The sequence below is a fragment of the Vulpes vulpes genome, chromosome 16 (genome assembly GCF_048418805.1).
Source record: "Vulpes vulpes isolate BD-2025 chromosome 16, VulVul3, whole genome shotgun sequence".
Taxonomy (NCBI): Eukaryota; Metazoa; Chordata; class Mammalia; order Carnivora; family Canidae; genus Vulpes; species Vulpes vulpes.
In genome coordinates this window covers 62953085-62972536 of record NC_132795.1, presented here as the reverse complement: position 1 = coordinate 62972536, position 19452 = coordinate 62953085, and the positions used below count along the sequence as shown (strand labels likewise).

Below are 19452 nucleotides of genomic sequence, written 5' to 3'. Positions count from 1 at the left end.
TTGCCGATGCCCACGTGCTGCTGCCAACAGTCGCCCAGTGGCTGATCTGAAGAGTCATCCCCGGGGTCCTCTCTTGTCCCCTCCTGGCATCACCACAAAGATAGCATATGTAGAAACCAGGGAAGCATGGAATCACTGTCAACCAGAATGTGACCTTAAAGCAGACCTCAAATAATTGAGCCCTGTTATTCTTTTTATATGACTTTGGCAATGTATCAGAAAACTATAGTCACTTGTTATTATTAAAATGATGAAAGACTTAAAAAGGGGGGGGTCTATGCTGGGTGGCTCAGTCAGTTAAATATCTGACCTTGGTTTGGGCTCAGGTCATGATCTCAGGGTCATGAGATTGAGCCCCACGTTGCATCTGCTTGAGATTCTCTCTCCCTCTCCTTCTCATCTCTTTCTCTCTCTTAAAAAAAAAAAAAAGAAAAGAAAATAATGAAAAACTTGTACAGACTTAAAAAAAATTATCCCAAACCCCAACTACCATTATAATTACCAGTGTTATCATTCGATATATGTACACTTCTAGACCATTTTTTCCCCATGGAAATATATGCATCCTTTGATGGATCTCATATGTCCACTCTATTGTGGTTGTGTGGGGCCTGTGCCATCATCTGCCACCTACCTCTACCAGGCACATGTGGGCTGGTTCAGTAGTTCAGGTATCTTCTATTATAAAAAGCTCTGCTGTGAGATCCTTGTCTGCCTTTTTCAGATCTTTTGGGGCTCATTCCCAGCAGAAAGCGGCGGCTGGGTCACTGGGTTCGATCCCCAACCCCTCCCTCCATGTGCAGAACTGAGCTCTGTCCACAAGCCTCAGCTCACCTCTCGCAGCCTTTGCCAGGAAGGCAGGCCTGTCTGCTCCTCCCTCGCCAGCCCGGCCCTTGCCCCTGCACCCTACAGGCCTGCTGCTCACAGAGGTCCTGTCTGGCCTGGCCCCAGACGCTGTGTTCCACGGCCCCACCTGTGCTGTGACATGTACAAAACTTGTCCCCCCAGCATGAGCCCTGTATGGGGGTCAGGGTCCTGACAGTCGGGGCCAGCAGAGGTCAGCTAGCCCAGGCCATGCCCTCCACCTGGCTGGCACATGCTGTGGGGCCCTCCACCTGGCTGGCACATGCTGTCCTGCCCCGTACATAGGCAGGGCATTTCCCATGAGCTCACTGGTTGTGATCATGCTCAGCTGATGAGCTCCATGCCCGAGGTGCTCGCCAACACCTGCTGGCCATGTCTGGTGTGGTGCCACCCCTGCCCACGCCCGCCACTGTGACCAAACGAGGGGTCCTAACCTTTCCTCCGTGGCTACACACTGAGGGCTGCAGGTCCTCCATACCTAGGGGACCTGGAGCCTGGGGGCATACCCGTGGAGGGCCCTCTGTGGACGATGGTCCCTGGCCAGCTGTGGTGAACTACACTGGCAACTGTCCCGAAAGGAAACAGTCCTGAGCCCTTGGTGGTCTCCATCTCCTTCTGGGGGAGGGCCAGGGTGATGAGCAAGCAAGAACTTTCTCTCTGTTCAGCCCCTCCTACACAGCACTCTGGAAATCCAGCGTCTGTGCACCAGCTACGAGGACACAATCCTTTGAAAATCAAAGTTCTCGCTCACAGGAGTCTAGCTCCTTTGAGACTTGGAGTTGCCTGGGAGACGCAAGGGAAGTCTCGCTCCTGCTTGCATGTTCCATTCTGCCAGGGACCCTGTCATCCAGATGAGAAGTAGAAGCTTCTTAGAGGTGTAGGTGTGCTGTGGTCTCTGGCACCTTCCTGGTCTGGCTGCCTAGGCCACTGGGAGCACGTAGAGCTCATCGGCTGAGCAAGGTCAGGACTGGTCAGTGAGCTGAGGAGAAACGCCCCCTCGCCCCTCCACACAAGCAGGAAAGTGACAGGACGGGCACTTGAGTCGTACAGTTGTCCCGGGTCTATGCCAGGTACATGTCTCACCCTGTCCTTGTGGTTTCTGCTTCCACTGGCCTTCCCCACCCGAGGACCACACGTAGTGACATGCCCACCTCTGCCAGTCGGAGCCACGGTGCCCTGCTGCCTGCTCCCCCACCTGCCTCTACCAAGGCACTAGCGGCTCCCGTGAGGTCTTCCTGAGCCTGCCTGGCGCCCTGGTCATCTGGATCCAGTTTCCTCCAGGATCCCTGCCCTGTCTCTTGCTGGGGAGCCTAAAACGGAGGAAGGGAGGACCCCCGACTCCCTTGACTTTGAAGGGCATGGATCCCACCGTCCTGCAGACACAGCCAGGCATACCCATCTATATCAGCGTCCAGGGGCTGCTGTCACCGTACCACACGCTGCGTGACTCAAAGCACTGGGAAGTTACTCTATCAGGTCTTAGGTCAAAAGTCTGAAATCAGGATATTGGCAGGATTGGCTGCTACCAGAGGCCGAAGGAGGCTCTCTCCCAGCTGCTGGCTGCCCGATCCATGCATCACTCCTGTCAGCCTCTGTCTTCACATGGCATTTCTTCCCCGATGAGTGTCTCTGTTCCGTCCCATACTCAAAAGGACACACGTCACCAGAATTAGGGCCCACCGTCATCAGGTGATCTCATCTCAGGATCCCTACTTTATGCTATATCTGCAAAGACTCATTCCAAACAAGGTCACCTTCACAGGTAGCGGGGGCTACAGCTTGGCCGTTTCTTTTGGGGGACGCAGTTCAATTCATTGTGGCATCTACTACCTCACCCAGGAAGAAGGATGTTGCCCTGGGGAGTGTGGGGACAGGATGGACAGGCAGGGGGTGAGGGGCTGGGGCTACAGGGTTCTCACCAGATCATCCTGTGGCCCAGATCCCTCCACCTGGCCCGTCACTACTTCCCTTGGCCAATTTAATATGCTCCACAGGCTTTAGTGGGGAGCAGCTCAAAGTAGACCCCCCTCCAGCCATCTCCCTGTATAGTGAACACTTAGCCGTGAGCCCCTCAGGTCCACTGCAGGGGATGCTTGCTCGGCCAACACCTGTCCCTCCATCACTGCCAAAGGACCAGTTTTCCTTCGGGTTTGATCTCCAGCTCCTGGGAGGTCAGCCTTTAAATGAGCTTGTGCTTTGTCACATGAAAGGTTTTGTCTGGGTCTGCAGGACATCTGCAGGACGGTGGGATCCATGCCCTTTGAAGTCAAGGGAGCCGGGAGTCCTCCCTGGCTTGTCTTCTTTGACAAACACAAGAATAATTAATGCAAGTTCTAAGAAGAAAAATGGGTCTCCTACATTGCCTTCTTCTATGTCAAGCACTGTGTGATGCTGACCAAGCCAGACCCAGGCCCAAAGTATGCTTCTCTGAGCCGTTCATTCCTAGGGGCACCTGGAAGCTGCTTTGGGCCAGGCGTCGGTGGCCACCAAGCTCCCTCCAATGGCTGGGAAAAAATGCTACTCCACTCACATTCAGAGGAACTATTGAAAGAGGAGTTTAGTGTCATCGTAATACCTATTCAGTCCCATTTTTGTGGATTATTTCTTTTGAGCTTCCTCTTTCTTTTACAGGGTCCCTCTTAATATTTCTTGCAGAGTTGATTTGGTGGTCACATATTATATATTGGCAAATCAAACTTCAATAAATATATATATATAATAAATATATATAATCAAACTTCAGTAAATTTATATAAATATATTTATATTTATATAAATATTATTGACAAACAACCCAGGCAAGTGGAACCTGAGAATTTTGGAGGCTAGAGGATGGGGCTGGTGAGGGGAGAGCAGGTGCCTCTGGACTCCAGCCTGACTTTGCCCTTCTCTTCCCTGGGGCAGGAGCCTCCTGCCAATTCACTCCTATCTCCTCTTGTCTGTTTCCAGGACTCCTCTTCCTCTGCCGGACCTGCCTCAGCAGCTGAACAGCAAGGCACAGCTCCCAAAGTCCAGCTGCCCCTCAACGTGTGAGCTGCCGTTTATGTTTTTGGGGTCCTGTGTCTCCAGCACCTCCCTCCAGCCCCTGCTGGCATGTCCACATGTGGCTTCCATAGGATTCTCGAATTTGTTACCAGCTGGTAGTTTAGTTATGTGCATCCAGCAATGCTGCTGACAAGAGAGTGTGGAAACCAAAGTCTAGCAGGTTCTTTCAATATCATTGTCCCCAGGACATTTGTGAAAAGGGGGATATCCAAAAGATTTGATGGCACACGTGCCGGCCAATCAGGAAAGGACAGGGTATAGCACAGAGAAGATCCTGGAGGCCGGTGAGGAGGTGTAAAGGGCAGTGGACGGGGCGGTGGGTGGGCCTGCCAGCATGGGGCAGTAGCTGGTTACCAAGTGCTTGGAAGTAGCTCCATGTTTTAACAGCCACGACTGCCCTACAGTTAAGGCAGCTTATATCATAGCAGCTGCATATCATCCTCAAATATAACCAGATGAATCATTGCCAGGAAGTGAGATGCTTATCTTGTTTAGAAAATTTGCTCTTGTTAAATTACAGCTCTTAAGAGCTACATGCAGTTTAAAAATTCTCCATTTAAATAGTGTTCTGAAAAATTAGACTGCCTTCTACTCTTTTATTTGGCAATGAGCTCAGTTACTTGAATGGATGTTTTGAGGTGGAGAATATGAATTTGGCAAACAATATGGCAAAGTTGCATGTTCCACAGTCCCAGTGCAGGCCTTGGGGACACTGAGAACCTGCACTATTGTAGAACAGAAGGTATATTCCAAATGAAAAACAAAAACAAACAAAAATGCCTTTTGAAAAAGCAAGTTGCTGAGCTTCAAAAGGTTTTCTAGAAGCTTAAATATACTGGCATGTGTTCACCTATCTTTTTTATACTCAGTTGAAATGTTTGTCTTTATTTGGTGGCAGACAGGAAATCCCTGAACATCTCCCTTTCTCTGCCCACTGCTGTGATTGCATTACCACGACCCACTAAACCAAAGGAAATTAAGACTTAACCTATTTTTTTACCCAGCTTCCTGAAGAGCACAGAGATTAGGAAGCTACCTTTAGGTATCTTTAGGCTGAAATTCAGGTTTTCACCCACCCTGGACAGAAGATGCTATCTTCTGACCTAGGGTCCTGATGCGCTCTCGGGGCTTCCACTCAAACCTGGGTGTCAAGAAGGCTGGTAGTGAAGGCCTTGCTCTTCTTGAAGAACTGACTGCAGGACCCAATCCCCAAGGAAATGACCAGCATTTATAGGAGACCATTAAGCCGTAATGTGGCTGCCCAAATGAGAGGCAGGACAAGGACAAGGCCAAGGGGTTTCATTTTGGGATTTCCCCAAATGAATGCCCAGCACACAGGCTCTCAGTAACATTTTCCTTGTTCTGATGGCCACAGCCTTCCCCATCCTGGGTGCATCCTGGGCTTCTGGTGTCAGGCCAAAGCCCTCAGCTCTCACATGTTAGTTAGGTCAGCCACCAAGAAGGCTGCTCTGTCTTTGAGACACAAAGGTTACTAATATAGTCCAAGAATATTATGAATACCTACTGGGAGCCACAACCGTGCACAGACCTTCCATGCTGTGGAGGGTTTTGTAATTTGGTATAGAGTATGGAGTGACCTTTCTCCTGCCCTTGCTCTGCTCTGGGAGATGAGGAGGCCACCGTTGTTCCCAGCCCTCTGCCCTCTCCCTAGCAGCCTCACCCCAAAGCACTGAGTCCCCATTTGAGTAACAGAAGGGAGATTTTCATTTGAGTAACAGAAGGGAGACTTATGTGTCAGATGATGTCACTTAAAAGATGAAAAGTATCTTGGCAGGCATGTGACTGCTGGTGACAGTGGTCGTCTGAGCAGCAGATAAGTCGTGGCCAGCGTCACGGTGATTGGCTGTTGTAAGTTAAATGTATGCTCTCTGCGGCTCTTTCTACCGTGTAACAAGCACCGGGGGGGGGGGGGGGGGGGGGGCGGGGTGCCACTCGTAGCAATGTATGAGATCCATTTGGAGAGCACGACCTTGGAGGTCACATTTTTCATGTTGTTCTGAGGGAGGAGATGAAGCTGACCTCATCAGCTCATGGAGTAGGGAATGAGCCTAACCACTTCCCATCCTCTTTGGCTCCAACACGTGAGCCCTGCCGTGTATCCTGGTGACAGATGTCTGTGGGGGGAGTGCGGTCGCTCTTTATCTGGTCGTTCTTCCCAGAACAGTGCAAAAGTCATGTTCAAAAGTTTGAGACTGAGAGTGGGAAGTGGTGCCTTCACCACAACAGCTGCAGCGGCCAGCATGCTCTGTGAGCCAGGGAGCCTGCACGCAGCAGTGCCCCCGGGCCTCGGAGAGTGCCCGATGAGCTGGGCTGGGCCAGTCCCTCACACAGACCCTCATTCTGTCATCCCTGTGGCACGTGGGTGTGATTGCCAAACCTCAGCTCATGTGCCAGGGTCACAAGCCCATGGGATTGCAAGGCAGGACCCCTCAGGTCAGCCTGCAGTGTGGGGTGTTGTTATGTCCTTCTAGCATATAAACGTGTCCACTGGCATGGGCTTCCGAGGGACCTGGTAGCCCTGACACGTGAAAAGGGGGTCTCAGTTTGCATACCCAGTGCATGGAGGTGGCTGCTGGTCTTCAGATCTGTGGGGTCTGTGCCCTCCCTGCTAACTTGTGCAGTGCTGAGAAGGTACCCAAGGTCCACCCCTGGCTGATGGACTCACTGCCCTTTATCTGCCTCCCAGGGGTGGAAATGAGTGTCAAGTCAGGGACAGCCCATCTGGCAAGGCTAAGGTGTTACAGTACATTGGGAGTAGGCCACCGCTCAGGCTGGGGGCTTAGTTCTCACCTCCCCTCTAATGCAGGCATTGCAGAGCCAGGGTTGGGGGGGTAAGACCAGAGGGGTGGGTGGAGAGGAGGGCCAGGCAAGGGAGGGGGCTGAGTCAGCTCCAGAGTCCCACCTCAGTTTGGCCCAGTCTCCCAGATGCCCTACTGAGGACTCTGTTGTGCTGGAGAAGGAGCAGAAGCATGGGTGGCAGGTGGGCCAATAAGCCAGACTGCCGTTCCCTGTTCGTCCCAGTGTGTTCAGGTCTGCATACCTGTGAGCGAAGGGCAGGCGTGGCTGTGGGCCCTGAGAGCCGCTGGCTGTCTGGAAGGGAAACTTCCACACACAGATGGGTAGTTTATCCCTGGGGGAAACCAGGAGTCTCCTGAAGTTTGTGAGCACCTGCGTGCCACCTGTGAGGTCTGGGAGCGTCATTGTGCAAGCCACAGAAAGACCAGGAGGGTGGGCAGAACCAGTGGGGTTGCCTGTAGGATGAGCTCCTGGATGAAACCATTCCATGGCTTAGTAACATTTCCCCAAACGCTCCCTGTTCTCCCACTCTGAGCATTTGCAACCGCAGGCAGCCCCATCTGCAACCTGCATTGACTCACACCTCCCCAGCTCAGCTGCCACATTGTATGGAGGATTTATGTGGCTTTCTGAGCAGGGGTAGTGCCCCTCCCTGTCCCCAGAGCATCCTGTGCAGACCCCGTCATGCACTTAGGCTATCCCCCCCTTCCTCAGAGCAGGTGCTCCTGGGGCAGGCTTCTGCACCACCTGGCTGCACCTGATCATCATTCTGCAGACATCCATTGAATGGTACAGACAAGGAGTGGGCATGTGTCATGCTAACCTGAGCTGTTGTGCCCAGAAGAGCAGGAGCAGAACACTTCACAGGAATAATTGAAAAGATTCTTTTACTTATCCTAGAAGAAACATGAGCAAGCCATCATATAGACGAGAAAGGGTATGAAATTAATGAAGGAACTAAAATACTTCAATTCACTCCTTGATTAGGGCTGAAGAAAACTCTGTAGATAATTAACACAAGTGAACACCTTGCTATACAAATGAGCAAGTAATACAGGGGAGTGATTGGTGTCCTGGAGATATCTGATAGGCTGCTGGGAAATGCCGATGGTGCATGATGCCAGACTGCTTGGCCACACCTGACGGTCACCTCCGTGTGTGCACCACGCATCCAAGGGTACTGGGGCAGGGGGGGCATGGGCCTGACCTTTCAGCCTGGGCTCACACGTGCAGGACTGCTTCAGGTCAGAGCAGGGTTGCCTTAGAGCCTAAAAGCCCACGTAGCCTACAGGATGGTGGGGAAGCAGGCTCTCTGAACCAGACTCTCCTACTATTACATTAAATAAGGTGTGTTTAATACCAGCCTGTGTATGTGAATCCATAGAGGTGACTTCTGAGCCTGGAGGAGCAGCCTCCTCTGATCCACATGTTTTTTAATGACCCTGAGGGGTCAGTGGAAGGCTGTGGAGCTGAAGGGCCTTTTGAAGGAGTGAGAAGTGAGAACAGACCCTGGGAACCATGAAGACAAGGACCATAGGGGCGCCTCCTGTTTCATAGCAGGTGTGCATGGTCCCTGTAGACTCCAGCCCGCAGCTCCAAGCACCCAGCTGGTGCCAAGACTACAAGCAGTGCTGTCCTGGCTGCACTCAGTGGAGGGGACGTGGGTGGAGAGGGAGTGACAAGCTGTGGGGACCCGGCGGCTGCAGACATTAGGCTGACAGTGACCGGGGCCGTCCGCCATTTGAGTGTGGTCCATCCCTTGCTTTCCTTGGGTCATTCCTAAAGAAAGCAGATGTCAAATGGCATATCCCCCCCTTCCCCAACCAGCGCCTCTCCCCACACGAGCCACACGCTGGGTCTCTGCGGACACCACGTGCAGAAAAACGATCTGCAGAGCCATCTGCTTCTGCTCTTCTCTCTGAGGCCCCCAAAGGAAATCCAAGTGGGAGGGGCAGAGGCCCTCCACAGTGAAGTCAGATTTGTTCACATTCTAGTCCCCTGGCAGCGCACACCTGGAGGCCGGACTTGAAGGACTGAGATGGGAGGACAGATCACCGTGAACAGAGCAAACGCAGGAGCGCTCGGCGCACACCCGTGCTGTGGCGCCAGGGGCTCCCCGGCTTCAGAACCCAGCCCAGCCTGGGGGCCTGCCAGCTGCCCCCACTGCCCCTCATGGACCCCCACCTAGCCCTGGGGTCCCAGAGCCCCTCTGGCCCAACTCCCTGCAGAAACAGGTCCTCAGCCTTTCAGAGCCTTAGTTTCCCCAGCTGTGAAATGAGGGGTCATCCCGGCCTTGGAGTTCACATGGGGCTTCAGCAAGGCCCCGTGACAGGCTGGCATGTAGCAGACAGCCCTTCCCACCCCTGCCCTGTCCTGCCTTAGCTGGTGGCCCGCGGTGCCTGTGGTGGCCTGGAGCTCTGCACGACATCGGCCACTTGATACTTGAGGGTTCAGGGTTGTGTTTGAGGAGGAGTGGCGTGGCGTCCCTCAGAGGGGACAGCATCCCCGGGAGGGGCACCGTCAGTACTGCCCGTTGACAGCACATGAGAAGCGTCTGTCCCTGAGCGTGGGACGGGCAGAATACCTGGAGCGGTGAGTTCCAGCGTCCACATGCCCCCCGTGAAGGGGCACGCTGTAACCCGAGGCCCACGGCTGTGTGCTCATGAGCGCTGTCCCTCAGTGGGTCTGGTGCCAGCAGTGGGTGCGGGCAGGGAAGGTGCTCTAGGCCTGGGGAGGACCGACCAGGTGGCGGGGAGGTTGTGGTCACCTCCAGGGTGCTCTTTCTCCTGCTTCGCTATGTCCTCAGGAACCATGTGTACTCCTCTAAAATGAGAGTGGAAGCGTGAGAGGAGACTTTTCTGACTTGAAAGGTTTAGTCTGGATGGCTTGAGGCCCTTAACATCAAGAATTTCCTTTTTTTTTTTTTTTCTTCCATTTTTGTTTTGATGGGGAAGGCTGGAAGCTCCCCTTTGGTGCTGAGAAGGGAATGCCAAGTCTTTGTTCTGTTAAATGGCATGGAGGTCTTCAAGTGTGGAGGGTAAAATAATCGGCTCCTTCCCAAAAGATAATTGACTTTCAGTTATTTGATGGCTACTCCCCCAGGATCACGAACATGACTGTTGAGCAGCTCCAATGGGTCCTGGGGTGTTTACTGCACTTGCTGATGCTAGCGTTATATTTGAAATTTGCAGCGTACTTCCCCTGCGGTGGACGTCGGGTGCTGCTGGCCATCACTCGCTGAGCCTGGGGTGGGTGGGTGCGGGTCCCTCTGCACTCACCTGGGTCTGTCCCCTCTGGCATGGTTGGGCGGCTTTGAACTCCACTCAGCACACGAAGTCACCCTGGCCCCAGGGCCGCGAGGATGGGTGGAGAGGCACAGAGGAAGCTCCCATCAAAGGGACCTTCTGTGGGCACCCATGGGCCCTGTTTAGAGGGCTCTTGGAGCCCCCAGGAGCTGGACAAGCTGGATGGGAAACTTAATCGAAGCTTTCTGGCTCCTGTTTCTCCTCCCCACTCTGCCTCACCTCTCACCCGTCCACAACCTCCTGTCCACCGCCCTCTGCCTTCTCTGCTGGCTTCTGTCTGGTTGTTGCAGGGCAGCTTGGCTCCCTGCTGGACAGACGCTGAGCTCCCTGCCCCCTGCCCTGTCTGCACCATCTGCCTCTCCTTCTCAACCCGCAGCCCCATCTTCCATGCCTTTTCTTGCCTCCTCACAATGCTGTCCCCTCCTGGCTTGGTCCCAGCTCCGTACTGACCTCCTGAGTGGGGAAGGCTGGCACCTGTTTGCGTGTGTTTCTGTGTCCGAGGTCAGCCAGCAGACCTCGGGGCTGTGGGGAACGGTTTCTGGCACGCACCTGCACGCCTGCAGGTACACGTGGACACACTCCCTTCAGCAGTCTTCATCTTGGTCCCAACACCAGAGCCCCTGTTTTATCCTCTTTTATCAAACAAGCACTTGCTGGGCATCTGCTCTGTGCCAGACACTTTCTGGATGCTGGGTGTAGAGCAGTGAACAGAACAGGGACCCACCTCTGCCCTTGTAGAAGATCCCGTGTAGTGGGGAGTGGCCGGTGGCCAAACAATGGATGGGAGGATAGAAGGGAATATCAGTGCAAATGTAGCACATTGGGGGTGCCTTGGTGTAGGCCGCCCTGAGCCAGGGTTTGCTGTGAGCCCCGGTGGAAACACGTAGACGTGGCTCCCTTCCCTCGGCCTAGACGGGGCTCCTGTGGGCCAGTTCTCACCATCCCCAGGAGGTCAGTGTGCTAGGCGGTGGCGGGGGGCTGTCTCTCGCTGGGATCCTAGCTGAGGGCAGGAGGATCTGTCACGTGAGGACTCAAGTGCTCAGGGCTGCTCACCTGCCCCCCGAGTGGGAAATGATGGTGGAAGCACAGGGCATTTACACTCTCCAACACCATGCCGTCTTGAACTTCCTCACCTGAAAGCAGCCTTTGGAAAAGGCCTCCCCAAGCAGATGGCACAGTGTGGAGCCTCTCCAGGACACCAGGTGATGGACGGCCCGAGGGAGGGGGAGGACACACCCCAGGCACTTGGGACTTGGTCTCCTCCTGGGCCTGGGGGTGGAGGAGGCAGCCGGTGGGGCACTGGCTGCTCGTGGCCTCATGCGGCAGCATCACAGCTCCACTGGGGCCTCTGGGCTCTGCACAGGCTCCAGGACTGGGTGCGATGGATGTCAGTGCCCGCACCTTGTCCAGGCTGGGGACAGGAGCCTGGTGCCATCACCCCTGCTGGGCAAGGGGAACAGAAGCAGCACATGGTTCCTCCCTCTCCAACCGAGGACACGTGATTGTTTGCTGAGGTCAGTGTTGTGCACACACACAGACTCCTAGGGCCGTCACCCCCAGCGTGGCCACTGTGTACTCACAGAATCAAAAAGATTGTTTTCACACCCTGAAGAGACAGGAGGCAAGCAAACAGGATTTATGCTTCAATTACATTTCCTTGAGAGCAGGCACAAAAGGCATGCGTCGCTGTTGCTGTTCACCAGCCTCCCGCGGCCCAGCCCTCTCAGTCCTTCCCCGTTGTGTCCACGCTGCCCTCGCTGGGGCCCATGGCACCTCCCCACGGGGGCTGCCCCCAAGTGGTCACAGGGCAGGCTGCTGTCCCAGCGCAGACGCTGGTGTCATGTGGCTTTCCTGTTTGTCACCATGAGAGAGCTCCTGGGAGTCATCAGATGTGAAAACAGACGGATGACACCCAGGTTCTCTTTGTCACCTGGGCATTGCGTCAGAAACGTGAATCTTTCTGCCCTTGACAAGCAAGAGGGGGGGCCCTCCAGTGATAGCTTCCTTTATCATCCCTGAAGCCCAGAGTCCTTCCTGGTTGTCAGCGTTTATCTTTTCAAACAGTGAGAAATCAAGATGTAAGCCATCCTTTCATCTCTAAGGGAAGAGGGAGGAGTGGGGTCAACCTATAAACAAAGGACATTAACCAGGCAAGGCCTCCACTGAATGGAACAGAGACAGGTAATGTGTTGGGGCAGGGCTGAGAGAGGAGTGTCAGCTTTTAGGTTGTTTTACCTTATTTTACTTTATATTAGGGACGAGACATCTTCATAGGTTCCCATTCTGTTCTAACATGTTCCTCACTGGGCTTCTGAGAGTCAGGGGGCCTCCTTCTTGCTTGAACCCTAGTGAGTCCCATTTCTGTATTCGCCTCCTAAGAAGGCCCCTCCCAGGGTCAGGAAGGTGGTCTGTGAGCCTGCTGAGAGCCTCTGGTCCTGAGCCCATGGTCCTGGGAGAGCTCAGCGTGCCCACCAAGCCATCCATTCTGCCAGGGGAGCCAAGAGATGACACTTCTTTAAAATTCATTTTTTGTTTCTCATTGAGCTGAAGCCTCACCAACTTTCCTCCTGGATCTTATGAGCAACATAGTTGTCTGATATCGTTCTGTCAGGTTAAAACCCACTTCTCAAAACCCCCAAAGTAGCAAAGCACTTTGCAAGTATTATCCAGTCCTTGCAAGTGCCCTTTGGGGTTGAGGACTGAGGTCTCACTAGATACGTGACAAGAGGCTGGCCCAGGGCCTGGGCTACATATACTACAGGCACAGCTTCTAAACCCTAGGCCAGGATTTACACCACTTGGATTGTTCTTGGTTTCCCTTCACATAGGCTTAAGACAAAAGTAGAATTTAAATAATTAGTCGTGGCACAAATCCTGCAAGAAAGGATGCACCTGAGAATCCCCTAACCAGACTGCCTTTGGGATATCTTCCAGCTCATAATGACTGACTGAATGAACCAGGCAGGCAGGCCGGCCAGTGCCTGGTTAGATGAAATGAGAAAAATCCAGCCCAAAATTTGCCTGGTAAAGTTTTCTCTGGCTTAGAGCATCAGGCTTTAGATGGTGGGGCCCAAACACCAGTGATCTAATTCTAGCCTATTCTCCAGGACCTGGGATGAGTCCTGTGGGCTCACTGAGCTGTCAGATGGGAAGGTGGTGCTGACCGCCTGCCCACCCAGGTCAGCCAGCACAGAGCTGTGGAGTGACCTGGGCTCTAGGAGCAACAGGCAGAGCCCTGTCTCCTCCTCTCAGGACCTGGTTCTCCAGGTGAGCAACAGCAGTGCTAGGTGCTCTCCCGTCCCTGCACCCCCTCAGTGGTTTATCATAAAGGGTAGGTCAGGCAGGGTGCACACAAGCCCTGCAGGCATCAGCTACTTGGGTTCATCAAAAGATGAGCCCTCATGCGATCTAAGCGATGCCAGATGGCATCTGCCCACCCCTGCCAGCCATCACTTATCCTTAGCCCTACTCTTCTCCCTGTAGGTACCTGGCACTCTATGCTTACAAGCCCCAGAAGAATGATGAGCTGGAGCTGCGGAAGGGCGAGATGTACCGTGTCCTAGAGAAATGTCAGGACGGCTGGTTCAAGGGGACGTCCCTGAGGACTGGGCTCTCTGGGGTGTTCCCAGGAAACTATGTAACACCCGTCTCCAGGTGAGGCCAGTGTCAGTGTCGCTGTCTGGGAATGGAGGGAGCACCCCCACCCACGTCCCCCTGCCACTGGTTACAGCCTGAAGATCATGCTTCAGTCTGCACAAGCCCAACACCCATCCAGAAGTGGGCGAGGACTCCACTGCCCACAGGGTTTTGCCCTGTGAGCTCAGAGCTCCCCTTGAGCAAGGGTTCCACATGGCAAGTTTTTCACCTTCTGAGTTAGGTTCTGCTTGTCATTCACTCAGCAGAACCATCTTTGAGGGGAACGGATGGGGAGGATGAGCTGGAGTCAGGGCAGCAAGGGGAATGGAAATGGAAGATTACCCAGGAGAGTGAGATGTCAAGTGTGTGCATGCACCTGTGTGTCCAGTGTTAGTCCAGCTAAGGCGTGTGTGTGTGTGTGTATGTATGTGTGTGTCCTACACACAAACCTGTTGTGCATAAAACACACACATCTGCATATGTGCAAAAGAAACACATGTATTCTCAAAAGCTACTGAGTTTGACTGAGTGACAGCATTGGGCTAATTAAACATTTTCGTCTTCCTTGTGCTTTCCTGTCTTTTGCAAATTTCCTGGTATATCATTTTTGTAAAACAGAAAATACAATATAAAAATTTACTCAAGAGGTTATCTGGAGCTATCTGAGAAGTTTCTGTGAAGATGAGGAGTCCACTGTTGGTCTTATTTGTCAGTCTTACGTGGAAACCTCTCATGGGCACAGCTCTGGGTTAACTACAGGACAAGAAAATGACATGAAGACATGGCTCCTGGGTTTCTGCTCTCTGGGGGCAGGACTGGCAGAAAAATAGCCCCTTAACGCCTCAACCTTGCCCTGATGGCTAGACGGATTGACACACCAGAGGGGTGTGCTGGCCGTGAGATGGGCTCCTGGTCACATCATCACATCCTAGCTTCCTGGGAAGGCCCATGATTTGTGAGCATACTTATTCAGTCTTTACAGTTTTTTCCCAGGGTAAGAGTAAGCGCAGCAGGTAGCAGATGTGATTTAAAAAAAAAATCATGGGGCACCTGGGTGGCACAGTCAGTTGAGTGTCCAACTCTTGATTCTGGCTCCGGTTGTGATCTCAGGGTCCTGAGCTTGAGCCCCACATAGGACTCCACGCTTAGCACGGGGTCAGCTTCAGAGTCTCTCTCTCTCCCTCTGCCCCTCCTGATCATTCTCTCTCTCTCTCTCTCTCTAATAAATAAATAAATCTTTAAAAAACATTCATGGTTTTGGCTGGCCCACTGATGGAGTTCCTGGCTAGAGGCGAATTTCAGAGCAGTTGTCAGGCCTGCTGGACAGTGGGGTCCTTGCCCAGAGCCTCTTCCCATGGTGCTTGTCCAGGAACCTTGACTTAGTGCTGCCAGCCCATCCCTGATTGAGGTCATGGCCTGGTGGTACTGGCCACACGGGCTGGGGCTGCCCACCTGCCAATGGGCCTGGTGGCTTGTTCTCGCCCTCACGTGGCCCCTGGGGTCTCACCCCTGAGACGCGGGGAGAACAGAAGGGGACTTGACCCCCAGACTCTGCCCCATGGTGCATGCTCCCTACCAGTGCCTGAGTTTGGTGCACGTACCTGGAGATCAGAGGCTCAAGACCATCTTGAGAGTTATTGTGTTCCTCTTGTATTTCTTAAACACTGTAAATCGGTTTCATCTGGAAACTTGGGGTGAAAGGGCATCTATTTCGGGCATGAAACTGCAAGTTCCCTGACATCCCTCTGAAGGCCATGGCTGTGCCCTTTCCCAGAGGCCGTGTCCAGAAGGTGGGTCCTTGCCCTTCTTCCCACCATGTACCAGAGAGGTGACCAAGCCTTGTGGGATGTGGCTGAGTCATCCGCTCCTTCTGGATGTGTGAGGTCAGATACATGAATGAATCTGGTACAAAAAATTTGATTAATATTGATTCTTAGGGTTCTTTTGCTGTTTCTTAACTATTTACTTTGAACGTTAGCCCCCTGAGGGTTTTGTAAAGAGTGTTCCACTGCCAAGCTGGGGCTCTGGGCACGTTTGCCTACAGGATCATCTTGACATTGTTTTAGTATTTGTGCCCTGGGCTGTGCGGCCTTCATCTCTCAGAGCTAGGAAGTAGGAATGGGCCTTTATTAACAACCTGTATTGTGTGTTTTCATCTGTGACCTCACCTGACTTGACTCTGTTTTATTTCCTCAGAGCTCCTGTAGGAGGGGCTGGGCCACCCCGGAATAATGTCGTTGGAGGGTCTCCACTGGCCAAAGGGATGGCCACAACCATCCACCCAGGTGGTGGAAGTCTGAGCAGCCCAGCCACTGCCACAAGGCCAGCCCTTCCCCTCACCACACCCCAGGCCCAGCACCAGGCAGCCTCTCCGCCGACGGGCAGTTGCCTGCGGCACACAGCCCAGACGGCCACCAGCCAAGCCCGGGGCACCGTCCCCACAGGTATGTGCCGCTCCTAAGGTCTCAGTCTGGGAGAAAAGTTGACAAGGGGTTCTCAGGAGAAATATTATGACCCAGGTTTCAAGCAGTCCAAGACTGGGCAAGTTGTATTTGCTTATCATGATCATAAGCTTCTGCTAATCTCCAGGAAGTGTAATGACTTATATTACCCTGTCCTGACAGCTGAAATGAGTTAGAAAATTCCCAAATATTGATACACTTCATTGTAGCAAGAGGACTGTATGGTCTAATGAGATTAACACTGGCTCCAGTGGCTGGGCCCACCGCCCCAGCCTTCCAGGTGCCCAGCACACGGGGGCTGCCCGGCGAGGCAGCGCCCCACCAGCCAGAGCCAGAGAGCTCCTTCTCTGAAATGCCTTGAAGCTAGACGCAGTGATGGTCACTGACACCTTCACTTTTATGGCAGCCTTATCAATAGCCAAGGTGACATAGTTTATGGAAAATCCAGTTGTTCCCAGGACAGTGTGAGATGAAAAGAAATTATGGGGTGGACCTTACAGGCCTAGAGAAGGTCAGCACAACTGGCTTGAACACTTAGCCCTGAGCCCTGAGGAAGTGGGGAAGCTTGGCTCATGGTGCCCCTGGGAGCCCATACCAAGCACCTTCCCAAATTGTAGAGCCAGCGACAGTGTCACCGTGCGGTACAGGAATCCAGGACAGAGGTGGGGCAGGGGTGTAGCTGAATTTCATTTGAATGACAGAGTTCTTGCTCCAACCCCAACCTTATTCTCTCAGAAATCATCTCTCTTTTTCTCAAAGTAAGGCTTAAAGGACAAAAAGTGCCAATTCTCTGGAGCAATAAAATACATGATTTTTTAGAATCTAGCCAGCCAGGAGATGGCCCATTAGAAGTGCTCCAGAAGGCACCTTCTCAAGTGTGAAAAGTCAAGATAATACTTAGCACCGCAGGGGCCATACTTTCTCCCGAGTCACGGCTGATGGGACAAGAGGGCAGGTGGTGGCTGTCCACACGCCCACCCAGCCATTCTCTGGGGAACTTGGCCTTCACCTCCCCGTGCTGGTGCCACTCTGGTGCGGGCTGGCACGCGGCAGCAAGGACTGCTGGATATGACAGGAAGAACCCTGAATGTTTCAGGGGATAGTCCACTTCAGTCAGCATGCCCCCTGACAAAACAGGACTCTGTCCCTGCTCTCAGGTCCCACACACTGCCAGAGAGGTGGTGCCACCAGGTTGGAGGACTCTGGGTGCTATGGAGGAGGGTCCCAAGTGGGGTGCTGGGTGATGGGGGAGGCTGGGAAAGGCTCCTCAGAGGAGGTTGATCCCAGAATAAGCAGCAAAGTAATTTGGGTAGGGAAACCAAGAAGGGTGCCATTTGAAGCAGGAGGAAGGGAATAGTCAAGTGAACAGAAATAACATGCTGTAACAGAAGTAACATGCACATAGGATGCAACCAGGTGCAAGCAATTCAGTGAAGACAGAGTAAACGCAGATCTTCCTGAAGGCATGAGCTTGAGACCTATGTTTGGGGGCTGAGCCGCCATTATTACTGCTTGCCTCAGTTTCTCCCTCTGTACAATGGCACTTACCTCCAGGGGCATCATGTGAGGACTGTCTAGCATGGTGTATCTAGTCTATATTCAGTACATGTAGCTATTTCTCTTCTGTTAGAGAATAAGAATATTACTGCAATACTCAGGGCAAGAGAGTCCAAAAAGTAAATAAATATAAATTATTAATGAAGGATCTAGGGGGTTGAATTCTCTCATGAAAGCTATGGGGACCCACTGAGGGGTTTTACACAAGAGGAATGGCACTTTACCAAATATCTGCAGGCATGGTAGGGAGGAAGAATTGGTGAGGGGCAGCCTGAAATTGGGAGCCACTAGAAGGGTGTTGGTGTCCCCAGGTGAGAGGTCTCAAGGGGCCCAGACCCAGTGAGTGCAGCTGTAGAATTGAGACAAATGACAAAATATTTAGGAGGCAGATGGTTATAACTTAGAAATAAGCTAATGCTCAGGGAGGGCAAGGAACCAAGTCCAGTTGCCCAGTTTCTGGACAAGTGACTGGGATTTTAGTATATGTGCTGCCGAAGCAAGCTCTGGACCAGTGATTAGGAGAATGACAATGGCATCACCAGCCTAAAGGACCAGAGGGGCTGGTTTATGGTGAAGACAATGACATGTGGCTTTGCAACGTGTAATGGGCACATGCCACAGTGGTTTGGATCACTGTCCTTACATGGGGCTTGCATCCTGTATATGAATCCCACCTCGTCATGGTAGAAGGCTGAGCCTGCTGGTTCAGCTCACCTTGTAGATAAGTGCAGACACATGACCTAGATGCTAGGAACAGGCATGCCTGTGTGTGATGTGACTTACATTCAAAAGCTGCAAACGGGGCAGCCCGGGTGGCTCAGCAGTTTAGTGCCGCCTTCAGCCCAGGGTCTGATCCTGGAGACCTGGGACCAAGTCCCACATCGAGCTCCCTGCATGGAGCCTGTTTCTCCCTCTGCCTGTGTCTCTGCCTCTCTCTCTCTCTCTCTCTCTCTCTCTCTCTCTCTCTCTGTGTCTCCCATGACTAAATAAATAAATAAAATCTTAAAAAAAAAAGATCCACAAACATGAGGGCTGTGTGGATCCCTTTGGGAGAGAAGGTAGTGGTGAAAATGTCCAGCTTTTCAGGGGAAGCAGGATGGACATCTGGTGTCAGTGCCAGTCATCACTGGGCACAGGGTACATATCTGGTGTCCACTGTCCAGCCTCCTTCTGGATAGTGTCCATTTCCCTCAGCAGTGGGATCTGTAGCAGGGAGGGCTCATGAGTGGGCTTGGCACTGTCTTGGCTTCAGAGTCTCCAAGACTGACTATACCATCCCAGAGACTCTGAAGTGCCTAATAGTCTTTCAGAAATGTCTGTTTTAGTTAAATTAGCCAGGAATGAGTTCTGCTTTTGTAACTCTGGCCCACAGGGAAGAACTAGTTGTCTTTATACTATAAGAATTCTGCAAAAAAAAAGAATTCTGCAACAATATTTATCTGGTACCAGCCATCTCACCCCCAACAATTAACCTTCTAATCAGCCATGCTTGTAACATGGCTTAAGTTCATCTGATGACATTTATTGGTAGCCTCTGGCTAGACATACAGCCACTGTAGTGGCCAGGTGATTGAGTGAGCCCTCAGCAGAGCTTCCCGACTGGTGTGCCATGACTGGGTCTGAAGTACCCAAGATCCTGACCTCATTGACCCTTGCAGCACCCAGGCAGGACCTGGGGCAACTAAAGTCCCATTCCAGGTCCCTCCTGGCTATAAACATCTAATCTGTTCACCCCAGTGTGCTACATACACTTTTCTATGTGCACC

General features: G+C 52.7%; 1 protein-coding gene across 3 annotated transcripts in view; it reads left to right on the top strand.

The window, feature by feature from the left end:
- SH3RF3 (SH3 domain containing ring finger 3) overlaps positions 1-19452 on the top strand; it is a 357161-nt gene that overhangs the window by 264828 nt on the left and 72881 nt on the right. For all 3 annotated transcript variants that reach the window (XR_011997987.1, XM_072742558.1, XM_072742557.1), the window contains 3 exons: positions 3814-3893; positions 13515-13685; positions 15864-16111. Coding sequence is in view for 2 of the 3 variants with exons in the window: in XM_072742558.1 (XP_072598659.1) it covers positions 3814-3893; positions 13515-13685; positions 15864-16111 (499 nt within the window). In the remaining variant the exon portion in view is untranslated. The remainder of the gene's footprint in view (positions 1-3813; positions 3894-13514; positions 13686-15863; positions 16112-19452) is intronic.